The sequence below is a fragment of the Chelonoidis abingdonii genome, chromosome 1 (assembly GCF_003597395.2).
Source record: "Chelonoidis abingdonii isolate Lonesome George chromosome 1, CheloAbing_2.0, whole genome shotgun sequence".
NCBI lineage: Eukaryota > Metazoa > Chordata > Testudines > Testudinidae > Chelonoidis > Chelonoidis abingdonii.
In genome coordinates this window covers 328,097,989-328,125,973 of record NC_133769.1, presented here as the reverse complement: position 1 = coordinate 328,125,973, position 27,985 = coordinate 328,097,989, and the positions used below count along the sequence as shown (strand labels likewise).

General features: G+C 42.5%; 1 protein-coding gene across 2 annotated transcripts; it reads left to right on the top strand.

Moving 5' to 3' along the window:
• The first annotated feature begins 13 nt into the window (after nt 1-13).
• Nucleotides 14-27,774, top strand: POLR1D (RNA polymerase I and III subunit D). Of its 2 annotated transcripts, XM_032765314.2 has the most exons (4): nt 20-135; nt 14,784-14,858; nt 26,377-26,664; nt 27,089-27,774. In XM_032765314.2, exons 1-3 carry the CDS (start codon nt 110-112, stop codon nt 26,645-26,647), a joined length of 372 nt encoding a protein of 123 aa, XP_032621205.1. In that variant the 5' UTR covers nt 20-109; the 3' UTR covers nt 26,648-26,664; nt 27,089-27,774. The 2 variants fall into 2 exon arrangements, with proteins under 2 accessions (XP_032621204.1, XP_032621205.1); XM_032765313.2 differs by having other exon boundaries at nt 14-135; nt 26,377-27,774.
• The last annotated feature ends 211 nt before the right edge of the window (nt 27,775-27,985 follow it).

Sequence of the window (27,985 nt, the reverse complement as noted above, 5' to 3'; positions counted from 1 at the left end):
TCCCCAGCCGCGAGCAGTGGATGGGCCCGGCCTACGTCTGTACCTGAGCCGCCGCTGCGGTGTTTCTGGCCTAGCGGGGCCGCGCCGCATCTGCCTTCGCCCCGCCGCCATGGAGGAGGACATGGAGCTGGAGAGGTGAGGGGGCCCTCCGGGGTGTGTGTTCCCGGGCGGGGTGGGCCCGCTGTGATCTACGGCGCCTGCCTGGCGCACTTGTTCCCTTCCCTTCAGCACCGGGGGATGGGGCTGGGGAGTGTGGGGGAACTGCAGGGATAAATATTGGGGGTGGGATTACCTAGGTAGTTCCCTCTTGAGTTTTAAAAGTTCACTTCTAGACCCGTCCCTTGACATCCTCCTGGTGGGAAGGGGTCATGTGTGGGGCTCGTGGTCACTCCTGTGCCAGGCCTTTGGGGGAGGCAGCCCCATGAAGGGCTGGTGCTGGAGCTAGTAACATACCCATTAGTCATGTCACCTCCCTCCTCCCTCTGGAAGTGCCTAGCTAATCTTTCAGGTAACAAGAGCTGATTTGGAAGTCATCTGCTCGCACTGGTGTGGGGCTTGATGATGTAAATAAGCTGCCTCAACAGGTAACATTTGTCGTGCAGTGGGACCATTAGAGAGCCTTTAAGAGAGACGCTGGAGCACTTTTGTTTACTGTCTGGTGCTGATTAGAGTGTTTAAATTATTGTATGCCATATAATACAACTTTAATTTTTTTTAAGGTGGTTGCATTAGTGTGCATGCTTACAGTTTCACTTACCTAAACATCAGGCCTATATGGGAGAGGGATAGCTCTGTGGTTTGATATTGGCCTGCTAAACCCAGGGTTGTGAGTTCAATCCTTGAGGGGGCCATTTGGGGAACTCTGTGGTAAAAATCTGGGGATTGGTCCTGCTTTGAGCAAGGGGTTGGACTAGATGACCTTCTGAGGTCCCTAATATTCTATGATTTGGGAGGACAGGGGTCCCAGTTTACAGAACACAAACTTACATGCAGGAGACCTTTGACTTTAGTTTGAAAATTAGAACTGTTTTTGTATTCCTACAGTATCAAATATATTTTACTTTTACCTGTCTTAGACTATATAAGTGGTTTCCACACAGATGTTGAAGCATATACAGTATACTCCCAAAAAACATTTAAGATATACTTTGCAGTACATGGAATGAGATACGATGGTATTCCAGGATTTCTGAGGCTGCCGTTATCTATGGGAGCCCTTTATCTTCCTATTGCAATATCATTCCTCTCTCCCTGTTGTGAGGCAGTAATCTGATTCCAAGTGGATGCATTCAGGAGAGTAGTTTATCACAGAGGGAACTCAGGTTATTCATGAGAAAAAATGGGGGCATTGAAGATACTGCTGACTTTCTGTTGAATTCTGAAATCCTCTGTTGGACTTGCTCAAGTTACCTCATTGTTTTACTCTGTATCCCATGGCCTGATTATGATCTACTGGAACAATATAACTACCAATCTCAAAAGTAAGAGTAGTGTGCTCAGAAGACTTTTTGGGCAGCTGGCCCACAATTGTGGAATATGCTTCTGGGAAGACTATGAGCCTTGGTGTCTTCATAATAAAATGTAAACTCAACTTTTTCAAACTCCTTACTTTGTCAAGGAAAGGCATACTTGTATAAAATAAATTTAAATGAAAACTCCCTATTAAATGAAGAAAGTCATGCCAGTACCAGTTATGATTGCAACTAGATCACAGTGGAAGTTGGAAAATTAATAAACCTTGTTTTGTTAATTGAAATGACAAAAGCCTAATCTCTGACTTTGTATTTATTATAATCAGATTGTGGCTACATTGACTGGAATTCTGTTGGGATGAGATAATTCATTCTACTATGCAAATTGACTCATGTCATATCCAAATAAACGCATTCAGTTTAAATGCAAGTTCATTTAGTTGACTATTCAGTCATAACAGACCTCTGTTTTACTTTCTGGTTTGGAAATGGACCAGAAGCACTTACATTATTGGTAAATCTTGTTGGGTTTATGCTATTTATTGTAGAATTGTCTGGGAGGAATGACTGAAATAATAGTTCTGCAGCATAACTTGTGAACACTACAACTAAACAAAGTGTAACAGAATCTCATGTGAGATTACTTGTTAGCAGTATGTCTAACAATGATATCATGGATAGCATGCTCTTCCAGTGTGTCTCACACTCATATATAAGGAACTAACTTTGTGGCCCCATTTCCAAAAAAATAACTTGTTGCCCCAACCATCTGCTTCCAACTGATATTGTAGCTGGGACAAAGATAATAGTTATACTGGTAGAAGTGAGGGGATAATTGGGCCTAAGAGAATGTAATGATCCATTTACCACTATAATTTTTCAGTGAGACACCTCTCCCCTATGATCTTAAAAAACAACCACAACTGCACTGGTCTGAAATATCAAACTAAATAAGAATATGTCATGGTGAGGGGTGGTATGAAGTTTTTATCGGCAAAAGTTTGTGATGGCCGCATTACTTGCTGTAGCAAATCTAAACTATACCATCATGACTTCTACATATGCCACACGTTACAGAAAAGCTATTTTAGGGATGCTTTTAGAGAGTTTTAAAAACATTTATTTGAGCTATTTTTAGGTGCCTTAGCTACCATGAGTCCAAGTGCTCAAGGAAACAGACAGGTTTATAATGATGGCTTAAAATAGTGTTTTCTGTATCTACAAACATTATATGTTTAAATTCTGTTATGGACATGGATACCTTCTAGGTCTAGAGCAACTGCTGAGTCCCACTGGGAAGCTAGTAGTTTTCCAGACAAAGAAAAACATTGTAATTATTTGTCCACATGCAGCTAAGACTACAATCTGGTGGTCAGACAAGAGAACTTGGTTGTCCAAAGTTTCTGGCAGTGACTGCATTCTCTCAGGAAAATTAAAATGAAAGATATTTTCTGCTTTGATGGTCTGAAGTAGTAGTACTCAGACTGAGGCGTGCAAGCTGCAAGTAGCCCTGTAGTGTGTCTCCTGTGGCTCTTTACAGCTCATGATATAAATGTGTGATTTAATTATTAACCAATCAGGATGCTTTTACTATGTTATTAACCAATTATAGTTGATAAAATAATACTTGGTCAGTCATTTTACTGTGACTATATCTATCTTCCCCCATCATTTATTTATATATATATATATTCTTCCATCATGCTATTAATATGAATATGTAGTACTATAATAAATGAAACAATGAATTCACACTACTGTGGCTCTTTTGGGTAATGTTGATTGCTAATTTGGCTCCTTAACCACTGAGTTCTGAGTATCACTGGTCTAAAGACAGTTCTCTACATTCTGTTTGTTCTGGTTTAGATTATTGAGCCAGGTTTTCTCACTTTTGTTCTCCTTTTTTTACTGTCACTAACTCACTTGGTCTTATGTTCTGTATTTTTCTTGCTTAAAATGTTACTGTCAGCAGGAATGATGGTTGCTGAATTGGCTACCTCTTGTCATGTGACCCTTACATAGTCTGAGATTTAAAGCAATAAAAAAGCAGCGACTACAAATACATGCAGGTTGTAAATAAAGCCAGGCTTCCCATTCACCTTCGCCGCTATCTATGGGAAGTATCGGAAATGCATTCTTCCCCTCCTCTCTCTCTCCCCAATAATTTATCTTCTTTCTGCTGGAAATTAGAGGCTGGCAGTTTCCCCTGGACATCCTACCATTAATTATATTGGAGAATATCCAGGATCTAAATCTAAAACTTCTCATAGCCTTAAGATACTAGGCCAAATTCCAATGAAATGTAATTGATGCTGTGAGTATAACTTACACTCCAATGGATAGGTATACAGGGTTATAAAACAACTAACAGAAGAGCGTCGAGGTGTCTGACAGGGCTGGATTATTTTTCACCTCCCCTGTTCTTACTCTTTCTTCCCTGTTCTACACCTTTGGCATGTTAGTTATTCACAACACCATTTATGTCCCTGCCCTGAAGATTTTGCCTTCTAAACAATAAAATATCCTACAGTTAAGATATCCTGCTTTGGGCACTAGAACAACACAGTAAATACATGGTCTTCTGGGAATATATTAGAGGTTGTTGGAGAGAGCACACTGGATATATTTTTCCTCACTCATAATCTCTTCCACAGTTAAAGCTGCCGCCTAGTTGCCAGAAACATTTCACAACTCCTGAATAGCATCTCCTACTAGAACTGCCTTCAAACTCTAGTTTGCAGTGTCATCTATTTGAAATTGTTTGTTGCCCTAAGCGATAAGGCCCTTAGCATCTGGAATAAACTCCTTTATATTATTGTAAAACAATGGGATATAACACTAAGAACAGTCTTACTTTTTGAAGTACACAAGTTGCACTTAAAATTTAAATCCTTAAGTTATAAAATTGCATGTTAGAAAGGAATCACAATTTAATAGCAAGAAGTAATAGATTATAGATCTAGCAATCATGAGATCTTGGTTCTGTATGTAGGTCTGGCACTTGACATTGTTTATGTAACGTAAAGGTGATCTGCCAAATAAAAACCGAAGATGAGTTTATTTACGGAATCTTCACTAATCAGGCTGTGGGGGTCATTTACCCAGAAAAAAGCTTAAAATAACACTTTTTTAAAGAAGTGATCTATTGTCAACCTTAAACTGTTTAAAGACAGTGGAATTCTAAATCAGGTGAGTTAACTCCAAACTCTCCTAAGGAATGCTTTCCATTTGATTCTTATATGCCTATGTGCCATATTTGGTGTTTGTTTTAATCCTGTTTCTTTGCTGTTCAGTGTGGCATTCCTCAGGCTCCATTTTTTGAAATCCCTTTTCATCAGTTTCTGTATATATCCATTTAATTATTTCATGTTACATCCAGGGTATCGATTGTTAATAATGTCCCTTATGTATGTACCTCTTCTTGCTGACTCTAGGACTGGCATCTTTGTCCTGTGCCAAAGCTTGGACAAGTTGTAAGAACAGATGTCAGGATCCTCAGGTGTGTTCAAAACACAGCTAGTCTCTCCATTTCCAATTAAATTCATGCATAATAGAATGGCACTTGTGGTATCAGTAGCACTATCATCTTGAGCTCTGATCTTCAGAGCAAAACAGAGTAGAGTCTAGTCAGTTCTTGAATGCATTTAATGCTGCAGGAAGTGGTTTTGAATATTCAGTGACATGATTCTCTCTGTCATTGCTGAATCAATGTTCAATCTGGTTCTAGGGGACATAGTATCTGAGCACCAGAGCATAGCCTTTAGTTTATTTACAGAGAATTTTGTGATGTTGCATTGCAACACCATGGGTTGGACTCTGATTGCTACAATTGCAGGCTCAATATAGTGAAATTGCTTCTGGATCTCTTCTCAAATTTGAAGGCTTCAGGATCACACAATATTCAAGTATGATGACCATATGAACACAATCACAAGTACAAAGTCTTATCTGTACTACAAGTTTTATTAAAGCAATAAGTAAAGTTACAATTACCTGTGTGTTGTCAGATGCAGGCGGGATATGAGTGTTCTGTCAGTTTGATGTCCCAGCTCTGCTCAGATAGCGGACGCAGCAGACCTCGATCAAACTGCCCAATAAAACCACAGACCTGTTTCTGTAGCGAAGATACTTGGCCAGGTTTATTATCGATGAGGTATAATATTATGTCCTATACATGCTACAAGTATATTTAATACATGCGTGGCCATGACAATGGACACAGCTTAGCGAATGGCAGAACTTTCCATTTCCCCCTAGGCTGGCCAAAGACACTCGCTTTGAAATTCCTTTTTATAACAAGTTACGTATTGCCCCTATGACGTGGCTAGTTACCACCCTTTACCATGTATCTCTATCCATCACACTGTCATCCTGACCTTATCTTTAAGAGGGGGTCACTGTATCCTTGTGTCATCTTTGGAGAGTGTGTTTTACATCATAATTCTGTATTGGGGTGTTCTGATATCACCCTTCTGGAATGTGTTTGCATGGGTGTCCTAAGCCTAGTCCTCCTTAGGAATGTATGTGTTTCTGCAATGCCAGCCCTGTTCTTGCCAGGTTCTCTGTGCCTGCACGCAGGCAGAGCCTGACTTCTGCTCACAGTCTGACTTTTTCTAACTTTGCTTTATATTAGCAGGACTTGACCACTACTTTAGTTCAGGCCTCAGGCTTCTTATACCAGGCCTTATATCTCAGGCTCTCCCTTTCTACTATACCATGCATATAGAAATCCTATGAAAACCTACGCAATAATTATAATTGTAGTCATTATGATGCCTGCAGCCTGTAGTTTCACCAGCATTCATACAGGTAGGCACACACCTAGCTGAAGTTACATGCAGGCTCTCTGACCAGCCCCTGCATAAGAAGGCTACAGCCAAGGTAACTCCCAGCTCCCCAGGCATGTACCCCCTTTGGAGTATAAACCCAAAATTATACTGTCTTGTGCTGGACAGGGAACTGCACAGCGTAAGCTCATAAAGTTCACCCCTCCCTTAATGTGGAGAGGAATATGCAACAGTATTTGCCCCTAGAGCTATGTTGCCCATACACTACACTCCGACTCACTGGTTTAGATAAAGCAGAAACAAGTTTATTAACTACAAAAGATAGATTTTAAGTGATAGCAAACAGATCAAAGCAGATTACCTAGCAAATAAAATAAAAAATGCAAACTAAGCTTAATATACTAAATAGATTGGATATGAATTAGCAGATTCTCACCGTAAGAGATGATGCAAGCAAGCCTCAGATTCGTAAGGGGCAAGCTGCAGTTGCCTTACAGCTTGGAATGCCCAGGTGTTTCATTCACAGGCTAGACATCCCTTTAGCCTGGGTCCAGCATTTTCCCTAGTTCAATCTTTGTTTCTCAGGTGATTCCACGAGTATTCTTGTGTGGGGAGTGAAGAACCACAGATGATGTCACTTCCTGCCTTATAGCTTCTGCATATGGCAGGAACCATTTGTTCCAAAGCTTGGTTCCCAAACCAGTCTATAGGAAAAATACTGGTATCCCAAGATGGAGGCCACCATCTTGTGGCCTGGTCCCTTGTCCTTATAGAGTCATAGCAGCCATTACTTACAGGCTGTTTGGAGCATTCTCAGGAAGGCTCACCAGGTGGGGGATAAGCTTCTCCTAAGGCCTACTGTTCTTTCTAATGGCCCATTACCCTGAATAGGCCCTTCCCCACCCACTATCTAGACTGAAAGTCTAGTGGGTGTTGCCCAGGTATAACTACATTTGAAAGACAAATACGTAGTCAACATTTATAACTTCAGATACAAAAATGATACATGCATGCAAATAGGATAATCAGATTCAGCAAATCATAACCTTTTCATTGACATCTTTCATGACCTATTTGCATGAAATGCATTTGTAATAATGCCATAATCATATAATAATATCACTGAAGAATATGGGGTGCACTGTCACAGTCATACTCACATCCCGAAAGGTATTCTAGGGTCTGCTGGACCTCTTAAATGATGATCATCAGTAGAGGGACAGTTCCTGCTGGGGTTTTCACATAGGTATTCCCTTGGGTCTTCCCACTCTTACCCAACCAGGGTACTCTCTTTTATGTTGTAGTTCTGACCACACCTAACACCTTAGGCACACACATGCAGGTGTCAACCTTATTTCCCTTATCTGATCTTGCACACCCCATGAATATTGATTGGGATGCCCCATTTTTCATAGGTTGTTTGTAGTTCCTCTATTCTCCTTAGCATCTGCGCATGTACCCTGTGGTCAAGATAGATTCAAAGGTCTTACAGTCAGGTGTCTCATGGTCTTGGACAATACATTGCAATACATTTTTTCCATAACCTCACCTATTGGCACTTCTTGTGCAGTAACCTTGTGACCTTGCTGGCATAGGGTTGTTCCTAGGTCACCCACTCACATCAAGCTTTCTTAAGCCTATGGCAGTGGTTCCCAAACTTTAACAACCTGTGAACCCCTTTCACTAAAATGGCAGGTCTTGCGAACCCCCTCCTAAAAATTGAATATTTCCGGGGATTTTCTCATTTACCTGAATATAAATTATAAAAGCAGTGATCTTGGAAATATAAAATTTGTTTTTATGACATGCTTATTACACACTAATTATTATTGTGATCCTGGCCTCTGTTTGCCAGAAGCTGGGAATGAGCGAAAGGGGATGGATCACTTGATGATTACCTGTTCTGTTCATTCCCCCTGGGGCACCTGTTACTGACCACTGTTGGAAGACAGGATACTGGGCTAGATGGACCCTTGCTCTGACCCTGTAGGGCCATTCTTATGTTCTTATTTATCATTACAATATTTTTATTACATTATGAAAAATGGCAACAGTCTTCCAGGATCTCACTTTTGTAGTTTGTATCACTTTGATAAGCCTGTTATAAGACAAGGCTCCTATGTTTCATCAAAGAGTATCGGATGTGAAACAGCATGACGGTATTTAAGAAGCCAACTCAAAGAGTTCCTCCTACACAAGCATTCAGGTCTTGAGCAGTCCAGACAAACAACGCACGTTACAACAAAGCTTAAACTTTTTCTTCATAATAATTTTAAAAACAATACTAACTGCCTATTTAATTTTAAAAACAGCAAAAAATATCCACCTCCCTTTCCATTTCTTATAAGAAGTCTTGAAGTTTAAATCTCCTCAGTATGATACACTTGCTTTGATCCTCTTAGCTCTTGGAAGTTGAGGGGCTCCTGTGCTGCCCAGGGTTCCTAGGGACAACTCTGTCCACCATTAGGGAATTTTTTTCCGAGAACCCCCTGTAACATTTCATGAACTCCCAGGGGTTCTCGAACCCCAGTTTGGGAACCATTGGCCTATGGCCTAGTCTGGCTATGCTAAAATCTTACAAGTCTCATCCTGTTGGCTTTGTGTTTCAGCCATGCTTTACTAATACCTAATACACACTCATCACTCTTAAATACTTAATCTTATACTTCTATAATCCTACAATTTAAATCTGTTTAGCATACATTGATTAGATATTAAATTGATCCATAAATGATAAATGGATGATAAAATGAACTAATTGGCTATAATAATCTTTCAGGTGAGTCTCTAATGATCCTGGTCAAGTCATTGTTCCCAGGGAACTTTTTAAAGAGATGTTAGTCTCTATGTTCTTTGATAAAATGAACCATCTCTAGTTTTGCAAAATGCTGTACTGATTTTGGTACCTGATTGTGCCTACCCTGTAAATGGTTGCATTGTATTTGTGAAGCAATTCCTGTTTGAGTGTTACCTGTATATGCAGTGTTGTTATATCTGAGTTGATCACAGCATATTAGAGAGACAAGGTAAGTGACTTTACCTTGAATGGTCCCTTGAAATATGCGTGAACTCTTTATGATAAAGAATTTGTTTCACCTCTTATTTAGCTGTGATGCTCTGAGTCCATTTCCCAGACCTGAAGAAGAGCTTTGTGTAGCTCGAAAGCTTGTCGTTCTCACCAATCAAAGCTGGTCCAGTAAAAGATATTACCTCACCCACCATGACTCCATTGCCTGTATAGTTCATGATGTACTTTAGGATCCTGGCAAATGAAAGATGCTATTATAGTTGAAGTTAGCAGAGATGGTTAGAATTAAAATTACCTAACGCTTTCCATCATAAGAACCTGTTTTCAGTTGCTTGTATCTTAGTTGAACTTAACCATTTGGTCTAAAACTTTTCATGTTAGGTGATTTTCAGCAAAATTGAGCCATCCCTTTCCAAGAATGAGGTTAGGGAAATGTATTTTGTTTGGCTTGACTTTACAGCCTTAAATTCCTTTTTTTCTTTATATAATATAAATTGGTGTAAAAATTCTCTAACCTAATGTATTCTTTGATCATCACTTAAAATATGCAGCAAAATTTTAATCATTTAGGATATAAGCAGACTAGGGACCATCCTTTCCTGCAAGGAAAAGAATCCCTTGTTCTCACCAAACTTATCTCACCAACAGACCAATCTATTATAATTATTTTGGTCTTCCGGTCATTAAGAAATATGCAGGTTTTGGATGCTGTTTGCTGCTCATGTTATAAATGATGCTAGTATTACCAGTTGTGGCATTTCTATGTAGTATTCCTTTGGGATCAGACTATGCATCAGTGTTATTAATTATAGCTCCCTATGTGCTTTTGGCTCTTCTCCTCGTGTGGCAGTTTTGACTGTTGTATGCTAGTCATTCCCTTCTTTTATCTGGTATTGCAGTTGCAAGAATGTTTGTATTGTACCCAAGCTTTATAACTGGAGACAGCTAGGAGTGCTGAGTCCCCTAGAGTCCTTTTAAAAGTAAACATAGAACCTTATTTGCACAATTGTGAAGCCTTTGGCAGATTTACTGATATGTACAAATTCAGCATATGGAAATACGTTACATGGAAGATACTCTTAAGTGTTTATACTACTCTCTTCAATTGACTTTTCATAGTTCTTGTGAGTCAGGAGGGCTTTCTGAAGGCACAGCAACACAAATTAGTCTACTAAAAGAGGATTATTATGGATATAAAGACTCTAATTAGCCAGGAAGTGACAGACTGCTGGGATGGATGTCAAGTCAGTCTGAGTTGCAATATCATTTATAGATACAATTTTCTTAGAAACACTACAAATCAATTAAGTGAAGCTAATAGAACTGGATTATATGAAAACTAACATGCACAAAATACAGGCATTTTGATTTGTTTGTAACTAGTTTATATTATTGTAAAAGTATATTGCTTTAGACACTTTAATTCTTTGAAGTATGATTAAATCATAAAATAACATGAAGATCACTGACCTTTAATGTACCTTTGACACAGATCTTTCAAAGAACAGAATTACAAAGAATTTTTGCAGAGCATTGTGATGAAAGTCAACACTTAGACTTTTTGTTTTTCTATTACAATCCTGTCTTTTTGAAGGTTTGGTATCCTAGATATCTCTAAATACATTATGTTCTCTCATGATACATGGTTTATCAACCTAGATGCAGATTTTTTTTTTTTAATTCTCTCAAACTTACCTTCCTCCACAATTTTAAATAGTTTATCATCACTCTCTCAAGGTAGAGTGGAGAAATGGTACTCTCAAAAGAGGAAACTTTGAAGTTCTCTACTGAGGCATTTGAAAAGACTATTTAGTTTTCTATTTAGATTTTAGGAGTTAAAAAGCAAAAAAAAGGGGGTGGGCACACCACTCGTTTCAATATTCAGTATGTTAAACCTGAATTTTATTTTAATAAATGTTATTGAGACTTTGTAAGATTGCCAAGAGTAGCAAGATGGATCACAAGATAGCCCTCTGTTAATGTTACAGAAATAGTACAGAAAAGGATGAAAGGGCCTGACATTAGCACAACCTGGAAGATAATTAGGAAACACCGTGGGATTGATTTACAAAAGCATATGAACAGTTGCATTTCCTGACTTGCACATATAGTTGTAACTCTGTGCAAATTGGGTATTTGCTTATGCATATGAACATTAGAAACAAATGGCAATTTCCATATGCAGATACCCAATGTTCATGAACAATTATGGTAATTGCATGTGTAAACTAGACACAACTGTGCACTTACTTAAAAAACTAGCCCCAAACTACTGAGGAACAAAATATTGGTAAAGTCAAACTGATAATTTTACCCCGGAAGCTGGGGTGTTGTATACAACTTTATAATAGCGCTCTACTTATAAAGTCAACAGGTGGGAGATCTGACACAAGAAGCTTCCTCTTCTGGGGCACCAGTCAATCAGTTATCCTATACTTAAACCCTCAAACCACACTGCTTTTGCAAAGCCTTTCAATAATAAATCCCCAAAGAAAATAATGATGTGTGTGTATATATATTTATATACCTGCAGTTTTTAAAAAATAGACATTTTGCTGCACCAGCATATTTGTCTCTCTGACATAGATCATAAACCTTTTGTAGCAAGATTCTTTTTTTCTCAGTGTATCATGTAGCCAAAGAGCACAAAATACTTAAATAAATTAATACTAGTGACTGATTCTGAAGACCTGACTAGGGAATTTCATGTCACAGAGTTGCTTGGTGGAAATGATTATAATGTGGTAAAATGTTTCTGTGATAGCTGGATGGAAGTGGGCAGAAATATCTTTAATCTTGGGAAACCACATTTTTGGTGCATTCTAAGGCCACAATGTAGCCACACACTGGCATATATTCTAACTGACTGTATTTAGCAGCAAGGTCAAACTTTTTCCATTATTAAACAGACAAGTGCAAAAGGCCATCTTGACTGAAGAGATTACAACAATATTGATAGAAAATTCTTTATAAAATGAAATAAACAAAGAAAGGACGATCAATCCTGGCAGCTGAAAATATAAAATTCCTTTTTTTTACAAACATGTTCTAAAGGGAACCAGTAAAGACGTATTTTAGGATAGAAACAAACTGATACCTCAACAGGTGACTTTTTGCACTAGCAGGTTCTTATCACAATTCTCAGTGTATCTTGGTCGGCAGACATGAATTGTTATGTAGCTGAATAAAATGTTCTCATTAGATGCTGAAAACCTGTTTAAACAAGTATACCTAAGTGAGTGCATGATTGGGCACTATGATGATGTTAAAACCACTAGTGGTGTGCTTGCAAATTTAAACAATATAAATGGTAATAAGCCATTGGACATGGATGGTTTATACCTCAGAATAATAAGATATGTCTGTGTGAGGATGTAGCAAACCAGTTAGCTTATATGTTCAGTCAGTCTAGTACCACATCAGAGGATTGGAGAGTGGTTTATATTACCCACCTGTTTTTCTGTTAACGTGAACCAAAGGGCTATAAACTAGTTAGTCAACTCATTTCTACCTGAGACTAAAATTAACTAGTCTAAAGAGCAGACTAGTTTGTCATTCAAGGTTGAAGGTACAGGAATTATAAATAGTAAGTTGCATAGTTTTACGAAGTATAGATAACATTTTTTAATATGAGTAAGGCTATTGACAAAGAGAGTGCTATGATGTTGTCAAGGAATCACATAAATGCATCAGTTTTAGGCCTAGTCTACACTACGTGGTTAGGCTGATGCAAAACAGCTTACATCAATTTAGTTTTGCATGCATCTATGCTCAAATTGGTTCCCCACTGCTGTAAGCGACCCATTATACTGACATAGTAATATCACCTCCCCGAGCAGCATAGAGCCACAGTCAATATATTTTGCTGCTGGGGGAATTCTTTGCCACTGCACATGTGCAGAATTCATGTCCCCCACGTATTAATTTCCTTCCCCGCAGAAAAATGACTTTCTGATAGGGAAGCTGCAAGAGCAGCCATGCACCACTTCCTAGTTGTGCAGGTACATTGTTTCAGGCAGCCGGCCGAGAGGTAAATCATCACAGGGCTGGGTACACCTCAGCTAATGGCTCCTAGCCTGAGCAAGGATCAGCTGCTAGTCCCGACTGGGCTGGAGGCAGGAGAGGATGGGAATTCCTCTTCCCCTAGAAGGAGTGGCTGAGGCTGTGTCAGACCCACCCCCAGAAACATCCCCCAGCTGCAGGAAGCTCAGCATCCTCCCCTGCTTCCTGCCCACATGACTCCTCAGCTGCAAGGGGGAGGGGTCACTGTATGAGGTGCTGCTCCCCCATCCATCCAACCCCCATGCATCTGGACCTCCCATACCCAGACACCCCAGCCAAGCCTCACCCCGTACACCCAGAACCCCCTTAGCCCTCCATACCCGAACCCCACCCCATTGAACTTCAACCCCTGCATCTGGAGCCCCCCTGCACCCAGACCCTTTGCCTCCAGACCCACCCCCCTGCACCCAGACCACCCCCATTGAGCTCCCTGCACTCAAGCCCCCACCTGATGACCCCCCTCACACCACCCTGAGCCTCCGCATCCACATCCCTACACCAGTGACCCCCAGCTAGCTGCATCCAGACCCCCACCCCACCAAGCCCCACTCNCCTCTACCAGTGGTGTGTCAGCAGTCCTGTGAACTGGGACAGCTACCTCAGCTGTCTCCACATGGACACTGTCCAGGAATTGCTCATGGATATGGATGCTCCTCAACCTAGCCACCTCCTCCCAGCAGCGAACCCCCCTGCTGAGACCCCCCCCACGCCCAGACCCCTCCACTGAACCCCAACCACTTTCACCTGGAAGCCCCAGAAGAGTCCCATTGCCCTTGCACCTGGAACCACCTTCCCTCAAATACCCCCAACACCTAGACCCCTCCCCCACTGAGCTGCCTGCACCTAGATTGTCCCACACAGAATCCTCTCACCCCCCACCTGGATCCCCCCACACTTAGATTCTGTTGAACCTACCTGCCCCACACCTGGTGCATCTGGCATAGAGGGGCAGGACCCTAGGGTGTTTCAATACAGTGAGTGTGTAGACACTGTTAGTTATTTTGGCACAATCTGTCCTCCAGCAGCTGTCTCACAGTGCCCCACACTGACTGCTCTGGTCACTATTGTGAATTCCACTGTCTAGGGGTCATGGAGACCAGAAGGTCCTCTTTCCCATGAAAGCCCGGCTAATTTTTGAAATTCCTTTTCCTGATTGCCTGGCTTGGTGAACACACCCAGCAGCTCTCCATTGTTGAATACAGCTGCCCAGCTCACTGTGCTGGTTACATGCTCCAGAATACTGGAAAGGGACAATGAAAGGGAAATGATGACTAGTTGCGACCTCTTCCATTTGAATCGCTACCTTACACAGATTGGTTGCATTGTCACTTCAACATATAAGCCAGCTTTTCTGTACTTCCAAGAGTTTAGTTTTTTTTCTTAAATGGTCTATAAATCTGTTTTTAATATTTGTTTTCCCCTTTTCATATCTAGAAAGGCAGTAGAAGAGCTGCTTAAAGAGGCAAAGCGTGGGAAAACCAGAGCTGAAACAATGGGAGCTATGGGTTGGTAAGTTCTGATGCAAATTGAATAAAAATATTTACCGTACCTTTAAATATAGATGGATTGAAAAAAAAAAAAAAAAAAGACACTAAGCAGTGTAAAAAAATTAAACCATATAAACTTTACACTTAACATCTGGCAGAGCTTTCATCTCCAACTTTTAGTTTTTAATAGCATAACATTAAAACATTTATTTAATTGACTTTACAAATAGATTTCTCCAAACATGATAACAGGACACGCAAAAACTTTAACTCCGCTGACTAGGATAGAAATTGAAGAAATTTCTGCCTGAGTGAAGATTGCCATACCAAGCATTTACAGAATATACCAGTTGGAGTACAAGTGGCACTTTTTGTAGTAGCAAGTTCTTATCACAATGGTCACTGTATCAAATTTCAATCAAGATATTTATGAGCCTGGGACATATTTGATAGTTAGTTTCAACATAGATGTAGTTGTATGTTGGCCAGTAAATGTTCATATTTGTGCTCAGGTTGGATTTTTTTTAAGAATAAAAATGCTAATGTCATAACTAACTTTATGACAAATATTTTTAATATAAATTGTCCTTGTGCAGTAAATTTCTGTTTAAACTACAATAGTCTATAAACTCAAAGTAAAATACACTTTTGGAAGGTGTTTTTTTTGCTCAAGATTTTTAATGTAATCTTAAATAAAATCCAGGAGATTTTGATTGCCCTTCAATTAATCTTAATGGAAAGAAAACTAAAACAGTTGATACTTTTAGTATGCATTATGGCAACTATTAACAGCATTATTTTGGAATAAAAAGCAGCATTTTAATTTTCATAGTTATTCCTTCCAAGTGTACCTGCACATAGTATTGTAATACAATAAATTCAGTGATTTGATCAGAGGAATGGTTCATCTGTCTCAAATTGGTTTTGAAGTCTTTGATATCAGGCACTCTTAAACAAATTCAAGACTATTCACATATGCAGATTGCCCCAGTTTAGTGAGACCAGTATCTAACTGGTTTAAATCCATTTGTAGACAAGACAGCCCCGACTCTCGCGAATGGAAGCTATACTTCTTCTTCGAGTGATTGCTCATATCCATTCCAGTTAGGTGTGCGCGCGCCGCATGCACGTTTGTCGGAAGATTTTTACCCTAGCAACACTCGGTGAGTCGGCTGGGCGCCTCCTGGAGTGGCACTGCCATAGCGCCGGATATATACCCCTGCCGACCCAACTGCCCCTCAGTTCCTTCTTATCACCTGTGTCAGTCATTGGAACATTGGAGCGCGGCTTAGCTGATCTCCACCTCCCTAGCTTCTCGTAGTTCTTTCATCGTTATTGTGTATATAGTTCAATTTTCTGTATTTCTAGTTAGTTTTATTAGTTTCTTTAAAGTAGTTATTGTATATAGTTAAGAGGGGTTGGGGAGTAGCCCTTTCCCCTCACCCGGTGCCGGGGCCCATGCCCGGTTCACCGGGTTTCAAACCGTGCTCAGCTTGTCACAAGCTGATGCTGACAGGAGATCCTCATGACGCCTGCCTTAAGTGCCTGGGGGAATCCCACCTCGCAGACAAGTGCCGCATCTGCAAGGCCTTCAAGCCGCGGACAAAAAAGGAGCGGGACTTTCGTCTCAAACAGCTCCTGGTGGAGGCAGCTCTTACTCCTCAGCCCTCGGCACCGAGCGCCGGACAGTCCACACCGGGGAGAAGTGCATCTTCAGCACCGGAGCACACCGGCACCGCGAAGGCCACTCGGCACCAACCGTCTCCGGCCCAGAAGCCTGCCCGGCACCACTCTCTCTCCCTGCAGGTCAAAAAGCACAAGACTCCTGCGACTCCCGTGCCTACATCGCAGTCAGAGCACCCACCTAAGTCGGACCGTCCAGCACCAACAACTGCCGCGGCACCGACAACTTCAGCGCCGTTGATTCTGGCCTCGCAAGAACCGTCGAGTCCGGTACCTGACAGCTCCCCGGCATGCGCTGTGGTTGAGCTTATTGTTCCCTCCACGCCGGAGACATTCTCTACTGCAAGGGAGCTGATTGCCCTGACAGACCCTGCGCTGCTTCAACCCGCCAAAAGGCACCCGTCACGACAGAGGTCCTGCCGGCGTTCTCGGTCCCGTCACTGATCCCAGTCCCGACGCCGCTCACAGTCCCAGTACTGCTCTCCATCTAGGTACCAGTCGTACTCGCAGCACCATTTGAGATCCCACTCACCAACCCGATACTCTCAACACCGATCTAGCTCCCAGCACCGTTCACAGCACCGTACCTCTCGCAGCCGCTCTCGACGTTGAGCTTCAAGGTCCCGGTCAACCTCCTGGCAACGCTCCAGTCGCAGGTCCCGGTCTCATTCCCGCTACCGGTACGGCACCCGGTACCGTTCTCCGGTGCCACGTGAAGACGGATCAATCAGACACAGAGACCCTTCCCAAGCAGTTTCAGCTCCTCCGTGGCCGTCTCACCATACATCTGTGTCATCACACGTGGACAGTGCTTCCTATGCACAGGACTGGGATTCGGATACACACAGCCAAGTCTTCCAAGAGACCCATGGTCCAGACCAGAGACCGCATCAGTGGTCCTTCTGGACACCTTGGGCATATCACCAAGCCCAAGGTGGACCTGCAGTGACATCACACTCCGTTCCATCAGAACACTGGGTGCTAGAGGCCACTGTCAGCCATCCCCCTCCTGCGGGTACAGAGAAAGCTTCCATCCACGCACAGGACCCTCAGGTCCCACCGGTTCCTGACGTCCCCCAGGATCAGGAGACCATACAGGACCCACTCATCCCGGGCCTTTCGTCTTCCTCTTCCCCGGATGAAGCAGTAGTGGGGACATCCTCATCGGGCCCGCCTCCAATTGACCTCAGGGCACACCAGGACCTCCTGAGGCGCGTCACCCTGAATATAAACATGCAGGTGGAGGAGGTTCCAGAGGTAGAGGACCCAGTGGTAGATATATTGTCGGCGGATGCACCAACTCGAGTGGCCTTACTGTTCATTCGATCGATTCAAGCTAAGGCAGATACCATCTGGCAATCCCCGACATCTATTCCGCCCAAGGCCAGAGGAGTTGAACGGAAGTACATGGTGCCCTCTAAGGGGTACGAGTACTTATACGTGCACCCTCCTCCCTGCTCACTGGTCGTACAGTCCATAAATGAACGAGAGCGCCATGGCCAGCAAGCCCCTGCCCCAAAATCTAAGGAGGCTAGGTGCATGGATTTGTTGGGCCGTAAAATCTATTCCGCGAGGGGCCTCCAACTCAGGGTGGCAAACCAGCAAACCCTACTTAGCAGGTATAATTACAACACCTGGGAGGCGGTAGGGAAATTCACAGAGCTGGTCCCACAAGACTCCCGCCAAGAATTTACGGCACTATTGGAGGAAGGAAAGAAGGTGGCGAGAACTTCTCTCCAGGCCTTGCTGGACGCTGCGGATTTCGCAGCCAGAACTGTGGCCTCTAGAATCACCATGAGGCATGTATCATGGCTTCAGGTGTTAGGCCTGCCACCTGAACTTCAGCACACTATCCAAGACTTGCCATTTGATGGCTAGGGTCTATTCTCCAAGAAGACGGACCCTAGGCAACAGAGTCTGAAAGATAATTGGATGATTATGCGTTCGCTCGGGATGCATACACACAGACTCAACGAAGATCCTTCCACACCCAACCTCAACGCCCTTACCCCCCGCCTAGACCAAGACAGGACTTTGGCAGGAGGCAAGGTCGAGGCAACCGCAGACGATGGTCTGGACCTCAATGGGGTCAGAATAACGGTCCCTCCAAGCCAACGACGGGACCCAAACCGAACTTTTGAAGGTGCACCCGAGAGCGGTGTACCAGTTGTCTCCCAGGATCCTTTTCAGTTTTACAACCGCCTTTCCTCCCTGTGTGGACCCAAATAACCTCGGATCGTTGGGTCCTACACACGATAGAATTCGGATTCCACCTCCAGTTTATTTCACTCCGTCCCTTCCAACCCTCCTTCTCATCCCTCTTCAGGGACCCCTTTCACAAGCAATTCCTCTTGCAAGAGGTACGGACGCTCCTTGCCATGGGAGCTATAGAGGAGGTACTGAAGGACTTAAGGGGCTAGGGGTTCTATTCCCGATATTTCCTAATCTCCAAGGCAAAAGAAGGCCTCAGGCCTATCCTAGATCTGCGAGGACTGAACAAGTTCATGAAAAAGTTGAAGTTCCGCATGGTATCCCTGGGGACCATCATCCCATCCTTGGATCCCGGAGACTGGTATGCCGCCCTCGACATGAAAGACGCATATTTCCACATTGCCATTTACCCTCCGCACAGACGGTACCTCCGGTTTGTGGTCAACCATCAGCATTTTCAGTTTACGGTCCTTCCGTTTGGCCTCTCTACAGCCCCTCGAGTATTCATGAAGTGCATGGCTGTAGTCGCTGCCTGCCTCCGTCATCGTCGAATACACGTCTTCCCGTACCTCGACGATTGGCTCATTCAGGAGACCTCCAAGGCCCAAGTCACCAGTCATGTGGGTGTCGTCAAGGACCTCTTCATGTGACTAGGCCTGATGATCAACCTAGAGAAATCTACTCTAGTGCCCACACAAAGAATAGAGTTCATTGGGGCCATCCTGGACTCCAATCTCACAAGGGCCAGTTTATCACGACCTCGATTTCAGGCAATAGTATCAATTATACAAAGCCTTCAAAACTTCCCAACAACTTCGGCTTGCACTTGTCTCGGCCTCCTCGGTCACTTGGCTGCCTGCGCGTTCGTGACCAAGCACGCCAGACTACGTCTGCGTCCCCTTCAAACTTGGCTCGCCTCGGTTTACCGCCCAGGCAGGGACACCATAGACATAGTAGTCACCATTCCCCCGAGCATCCTAGGCTCCCTCAACTGGTGACTGACGCCCTCCCTGGTGTGTGCAGGACTGCCGTTCCATCCGCCCCAGCCCTCCATGTCCCTGACGATGGACGCATCATCTCTCGGCTGGGGTGCTCACCTCGGACATCTTCGCACTCAAGGTCTTTGGTCGTCTAAGGAGCTGGCGTTACACATAAATGTCCGAGAACTAAGAGCAGTCCGCCTGGCGTGCCAGGCGTTCCAGCAACATCTACAGGGTCGTTGTGTCTCAGTGTTTACAGACAACACAACGGCCATGTACTACATAAACAAGCAGGGAGGGACACGATCCTCCCCCCTTTGTCGGGAGGCGATCCATTTTGCATAGCCCAATCGATAGACCTGGTAGCGTCCTTTCTCCCTGGAGTTTAGAACACTCTGGCAGATCAACTCAGCAGATTCTTCCTGTCTCACGGGTGGTCAATTCATCCGTATGTTATACATTCGGTTTTCCAGAAGTGGGGATTTCCCCACATAGACCTCTTCGCTTCCTGCGAGAACAGGAAATGCCAGAGGTACTGCTCCTTCCAAGGTCTCTCCCCGGGTTCGATCTCGGACGCCTTTCTGATTCCGTGGAAGAGCCAACTACTTTACGCCTTTCCACCATTCCCGTTGGTTCTCAAGGTCCTACTAAAGCTCCGCAGGGACAGAGCTCGCCTGATCGTGATCGCCCCTGCGTGGCCCAGGCAACACTGGTACACCATGTTGCTCGACCTGTCGATAGCCAACCCAGTCACCCTGCCTCTTCATCCAGACCTCATAACTCAGGACCACGGCAGACTTCACCACCTAGACCTGCAGTCCCTTCACCTCACGGCATAGCTGCTGCGTGGTTAACCCAGTCAGTTACGTTGCTCTGCCCCAGTGCAACAAGTACTCCTAGGTAGCAGAAAACCTTCCACTCTGTCTACGTATCTGGCCAAGTGGAAGCGTTTCTCCTGCTGGTGCGAAACACAAAATGTTACTCCCACCGAGGTCTCGATCCCCACCATCCTGGACTACCTCTGGTCTCTCAAACAGCAGGGCCTAGAAGTATCATCATTGAGGGTTCACTTGGCAGCCATTTCTACCTTCCACCCAGGAGAGAGTGGCCGCTCCGTGTTTTCACACCCTATGGTTTCCAGGTTCCTCAAAGGCTTGGAGCGCCTATACCCCCAAGTACGCCGCCCTGCCCCTACCTGGGACCTCAACCTAGTCTTAACCAGACTTATGTCTCCACCATTCGAGCCATTGGCAACTTGCTTGCTGCTATACCTGTCCTGGAAGACAGTTTTCCTCGTAGCCATTACATCGGCCAGACGAGTCTCCGAGCTTCGGGCTGCTCACGGTGGACCCACCGTATACTGTGTTCACAAGGACAAGGTGCAGTTGCGACCACCCAGCGTTCCTCCCTAAAGTGGTATCGGCCTTCCATACCAATCAGGACATCTTCCTCCAGTCTTCTTCCCTAGAAGCCGCACTCATCACGACGGGAACAACAATTGCACTCCCTAGATGTCCATAGGGCGCTCACTTTTTTATATCGAACGGACGAAGCCCTTTCGTAAATCGCCCCAACTCTTCATTGCAGTGGCAGACCGAATGAAGGGCCTACCTGTCTCCTCCCAGAGGATCTCCTCTTGGGTGACGGCGTGCATGCCGTACTTGCTATGACTTGGTCATGTTCCCTCGAGCCATCTCACTGCACATTCTACCAGGGCTCAGGCTTCATCTGGGCTGCCTTCCTGGCCCATGTTCCAATCCAGGAAATATGTCGCGCAGCTACCTGGTCCTCGGTCCACACCTTTGCCTCGCATTATGCTCTGGTTCAAACAGTCGCACCAGAATGATGCAGCCTTTGCTCGAGAGATGATGCAACCTTTGGCTCAGCAGTCTTGCATTCTGCCTACATCTCACTCTATAACCCCACCGCCTAGGTAAGGCTTGGGAAATCACCAAACTGGAATGGATATGAGCAATCACTCGAAAGACGAAAAGACAGTTACTCACCTTTGTAACTGTTGTTCTTCAAGATGTGTTGCTCATATCCATCCAAATCCGCCCTCTTTCCCCACTGTTGGAGTAGCCAGCAGAAGGAACTGAGGGCGGTTTGGGTTAGCAGGGGTATATATCCGGCACCATAGCGGCGCCACTCCAGGAGTGCCCCAGCCAACCCACCGAGTGTTGCTAGGGTAAAAATCTTCCGACGAACGTGCACGCGGCGCGCGCACACCTAACTGGAATGGATATGAGCAACACATCTCGAAGAACAACAGTTACAAAGGCGAGTAACCGTCTTACCTTGAGTAATGGTATGACCACACCACCAGCAGGCTTCTCATGTGATTTGTTTTTAAAATAGCTGCAAATGGTAACTTGCTTAAAAGAATCAGTCTTTTCACATAGGTTTGTCTAGACCAGGGGTAGGCAACCTATGGCATATGTACCAAAGGTGGCATGTGAGCTGTTTTTCAGTGGCACTCTCACTGCCTGGGTCCTGGCCACCAGTCCAGGGGGCTCTGCATTTTAATTTAATTTTAAATTAAGCTTCTTAAACTTTTTAAAAACCTTATTTACTTTACATACAACAATAGTTTAGTTTAGTCATATATTATAGACCTCTAGAAAGAGACCTTCTAAAAATGTTAAAATGTATTACTGGCACGCAAAATTAGAGTGAATAAGTGAAGACTTGGCACACCACTTCTGAAAGGTTGCCAACCCCTGTTCTATACTTAAAAGTTACATCTACACAGCAGTGTCAGTTGGGTGTGAAAAACCCCACCCCTGAGAGATGTAGCTATGCCAACCTAACCCCTGGTGTAGACACAACTAGGCCAAGAGAAGAATTCTTGACTCATCTGTTGACCTAGCTACTGCCTCTTGAGGCAGTGAATTTCGTTCACTTATGGGAGAACCCTTCCTATCAGGATAGGTAATGTCTACACTAAAGCGATATAACGATGCAGCTGCAGCTTTGCAGCTATAGCATTTTAAGTGTGGACATAACCCTAGTCTTAGGCCTGGTGTACTCACAGGGATTTATATCAATTTAACTATTTCGGTTAGAAGTGTGATTTTTATATCAAAATAGTAATGTGGTACAACCCTCTAGTGGGGATGCAGTAATATTGGTATAAAGGTGATTCTAACTGTATCCCCAGTAGCGGGTTGTACCAATTTAACTACATCTTTTTCTCAATCATTGTAGGCCTGGTTTAAGCTTAAAACTTACATCAACATAGCTACGGCGCTCAAGGGTATGAAAAATCCACACCCTTGAGTACTGTAGATGCACTGTAGACTCAGCTAGATCAATGGAAGAATGCTTCTCTTGACCTAGCTACCTTCGCTCAGGGATGTGGAGTTCCTACAGTTACAGAAAAACCCTCCATCACTGTAGTCTGTCCCTATACTAGTCTGGATCTGTAAAAGCAGCAGAGTCCTGTGGTACCTTATAGACTAACATCGTGCATCCGACGAAGTGGGTATTCACCCACGAAAGCTCATGCGCCAATACGTCTGTTAGTCTATAAGGTTCCACAGGATTCTTTGCTGCTATCTTAAATTTGCACATCTGACCATTTCCCGTGCATACTGCCCACTAATCCATCTTTTGTGTCCTGCTTGAGCAGTCCAAACTCTTCATATTCAAAGTACCACCATTTAAAAAAATTAAGCATGTCCATCAAATGCTTTATTCCCCCTCTCTTCAGTATCTTAGCATGACAGGAACCTGGACTGGATTAAGAAAGAGCAGGGAATACTGTCTTGAAGATGATGAGTTGCTCTATTTACTCCTAGATCACTAAAACCTAAAGATTGATATCACTATAATGAGTTATATTTATCCCTCTGCTGCTAAGCTCTGAGGGCTCACTTCATGCCAGCACAGACCCCAGTCCATGACACCTATTTCACCTGGACTGCAGCCCTGCTTCAGCCTCTTTCTGATCTTGGGGCTGATGAATCCCTCCCATCAATTTTCCTCCACAGAGGACTGATCCCTTCATTCTCAACGTTGTGCAGGCAGCCACTGTACCATCAAAAACAAACAGTGAAACAAGATGCTGTTTGTTTAAGGAGATTGTTTTATAAAAGCAGGGACTGTCTTGCCTCGTTTTGTACATGGATATCAGTGCTAAAACAGTACATTTGCTTAAAAATAATAATGAAAAGCAAGTGCATACAGACAAATGCAAAGCATTTAAAGTTTTCATCTGGGCACAGGCTGCAAAAAGCTGTCCTAATACTCTAAGAGGCTTAAGGTACAAAGGTTTAAAGCTGGTGGTAAGTTTTCTGACATGTTGGAAAAAATTCTGTGTTATCATTCAGGCCTAGCCTTGTCAGCTATCGTAGCTCGTCCTTCCAGTCTGTGCGAATGCTTCCATAAAGTCTCCTCTTTCCAGAAGCTGTCTGGCTGCTTTATACAAAAGACAGGCTCTTTGTAAAGGAAAACACACAACCACCCCATTCCCAATCTTGAAAACTTATGTTATCTGCCCAGACTTGTTCTGTGTTTACTTCTCTTTCTGTCCTTTGGCTTATTCCTCATTCTCTCAGGAAGGCTGGTTAACTCAATCCAAATCTCTTTGAACTTGTCTGATCTTGGTCCTCATTCCCACCTGCATTGAGAAGCCATTCAGTCGGGACAGAAGTATGGTTCACACAACAAAGCAAATGGTTACTGTTCTGTGTTCTTCAGTACTTCTGAATTTATCTTGTGTCCCAGGATATCTGTCGAAACATTCTCTGAGTGTTCGGAGTTTGAAATGGAAGCCCTATCCTATTGGAAAACTAGTAATCCCACCTTTCTGGTTACTTAAACAATGAATCCCAAGGTTTTTTTAAGGTATTTAGGCATTGCAGTGCTTGGCCTTGCAATGCCTAACTGATTTAGGAGCCTAAATATCATTTTCAAAGTGATTTGGGCACTTAAGAACCTAAATCCCATAGGAATTCAGGCTCCTAGGTGCCTAAATCCCTTTAAAAATGAGATTAGGGTTAATAAATCAGTTAGGCTTTGCAACATCAAGCACTACAACTCCTAAATGCGTTTCAAAATCGGGTCCTTAATGTCTTAATCTTTCTACCCTGGTTTATGGAACAGCTATTTTAAATAACTTCTTAGAAGTTATTTGTACTCCATTTTCTCATTCATCTGGACTTATGCGGCTGAAAGATCTCAAATTTACATGCAACTAAAATGCTCTATTCTGTAAATCACAGAAAATAGATGTTGTAGCATAACTCTTTCATTGGAACTCTTCTGGAATGACCTGCATAATTCCCTTGAGGCTTTACTTCAAGAGTAATTATCCATAACTCTTGCCAATCAAACATTTATATCACCACATATCATCATGTATTCTAGATCTATATAAATAGTTTCTTTAAATACAGAAATGAAACCGCCATTGGAGTGAAGCTTGATAACTGTTTAGCAGTGCTGTGCAAATTCCTGTGGGACATGAATGAATACTATATCCAGCTGAAATTAAGGGAGGATGCTAGATGTACAGACTGGAGCTGCACAGGAATAATCTCCCCTGTACATTGGGGTTTAATAGACCTAATTTCCCAGAAGTAGTCATAGGCTCTGAATGACCGCAAATGATCAGATGTATTTCTTATATTTCATACAAAACACTCTGCCTCCAACAGCACTGTGGTCGCTAACATGATTCTGGATCATGCATTGACAATTAGAGGACAGAGTGCCACCTACTGAATTAACTTGTAGAGAAATTTTTTGAAGGTTTTCAACCTGCACATGAACTCTAAACAAAGAAAGAGAGAAAGATGTCAGTGCAGCTCACAAGGGTAAAACAAATCTCAGAAACTTTTACAGCAGAAAAAAAAATCTAAATCAGATACTGAACAATCTCAGTTTTATTCAGGGCACGTGTTTAGTAGATGACATGTATGGAATAAAAGATTGTAAAGAGTTAATCCTAGCAAGAGGAATGAAATAAGTGCAAAATATTTAGTTAGTAAAACTAGCTGATAAAAAGAAAAATTGGTATGTGCTAGAGACTACTGGATGAGCTGCTACATAACAAAGATTAGAAACATAAGAGAAAAAAGGGGATTGGTATCTTGGGTTTTTTGAAAAATAAACTTTTTCTTTTGAAAGATATTTCATAAATCTAAGTTAAACACTTCAATAGCCTATCTATTTTATTACTATAACTGCTTGCATTAGGAACATCAAAAATGCCTTTTACTTTCTAAATTTCTCAATTCATTAAATAAATACACTGAATATGTAGAATGTGATCTTGCAGCCCTTTCCCCTCAGACTTGGAATATATTATATACAAAAATCAGATAAGTTAAGCATTGACAAATAATTTCTAATATGACCTATGCAAGTCCACATATATAGAATGTAACATGAGCTTGTCTCCACATCTTTTTTCTCTAATCTGTATTTTCTCTCTATAAAAGTAACACAGCCATTCTGTTTCCAGCCTTAGGACTAAGCTAAAAGGGGAATGGGAACATCCTGAATGTCTTTTCCTGTACTCAGAGTTTACACTAGGTGGCATGCAAGGAAAGCCAAAATGACAAACTTGAATCTCTCTAAAAACTGTGGGGAATTCTCATGTTGAACTTTTATATTTGTGTTAAGATGTTATTTTATGATTACTTTGAAATGTCTTTACAGGATGAAGTGCCCTCTTGCAGGTACAAATAAAAGATTTCTTATAAATACTATTAAGAACACATTACCCTCCCAAAAAGAGCAAGACCAAGAACATGAAGAGGAGGAGGACAGTAAACCGCCTGAGCCAAGTGAGAGCAGGAAAGAAGAAAAACCAAAGAAACATAGAACTTATCCTTACACACCCAGCTTTCAGGCCAGAAGAAGAGTCAGCTATTCTCCTCCTAGGTACCGGAACAGGAGCCGGCACACAAAGGATAAGTACGAAAAGTGACCAGGCAAACCGAGAAGGTGATGAATACATGCTGTTATAAGCCAAGAATGTAATTAAACCTTGAACTGTGGGGATGTTTATTAGTCTTTAAGAAGAAGATCTTGTTCAATACAGATCTCTTAGCTTTTGTGAGAAATAATCTTGGAGTGGTTTTATAGGACTTTATTTGTGGCTCCTTAAGAGAAAATAAAGTACAACGTTAATTTGTTGATTAGTTTAGAACTACATACTTCTCCCTTTTTCTCCCCAGCCCTAATTAAACTTAGGGACTTGCTCTCAGTGAGTGTTGCAAGTTAATATATTTCATTGTTCAGTATGACTTTTAGTCAGTTTACTTTTTTGGAATTTAATGTAAGCAAATGTGTATTTACATGCAAAATTAATAACTTTAATGCTAAACTCAGTTAAAAAACTTGATTTGTGTTGATGTTAATTTTTCAGGATAGATCAGATCGGAAGAAATGAAGACTTGAGCACTTCTAGCCCACATGTACACTTTCTGTAGCTTGTAAGAGGTCAATATCTATCTACTGAGAGAACTGGTGACTTCTATAGATACTTTCTTTAGTGTTAAGAACAAATTTAAAATGGGCAATGTTAGCTTTAATACCTAGGAGGAATTATCTGTAATATGTAATATGGTTCACCTGTTTGCACGTGTTCTACAAACTGATCAGAAAGGATGACAAAGCAGCAGTAATAAACTACAGATGCAATACTTCTGTCTGTATTTAGACTTCCTTCTTCAGAGGAAGTAGTGTGAAAAACATAGAGACAGTGCTTTGAAACAACCTCAGCAGCTAACATTACCATGTCTCTATCCAGGCCTGTGAATTTTACAGTTAAATATAATACTAGAGCCACAGAGCAAGGATTAAAAAAATGTTTTCTAACCACTGATGTAATAACTTTCAATGCCTGTATGACAATTTTGTAGTGGTAAAATTCTAAAATTCATAAATGTAATTACACAACAGTATACTCTGTATGTCTTTATTCTCTGTGTTCTGATTACTTGTTTTGTGAAGCATTTGGGATTTAAATATCCTCAGACATAGCTATTTGAGCATATGGCTTAGTTTTTGTTTCAAGTGAGCTGAGAATAAATCTGAAACCTGTTAACTGAGGATGCATCGTGTATCATCTGTAAACTTGGGGAAAGTGAACATTTTAAAATTGCTTGAGTCTAACTTTAGAATAAACCTAAACATGATAGCTTAAAAATATTCTTGCATAAGAGGACTCAGTCTTTTTAAAAGGCTTCCTTAAAGAGACATTGCCAGATTTCATGAGCCACAGTATATAATTAACTTTAAATAATATTCATTTTTCATTAAA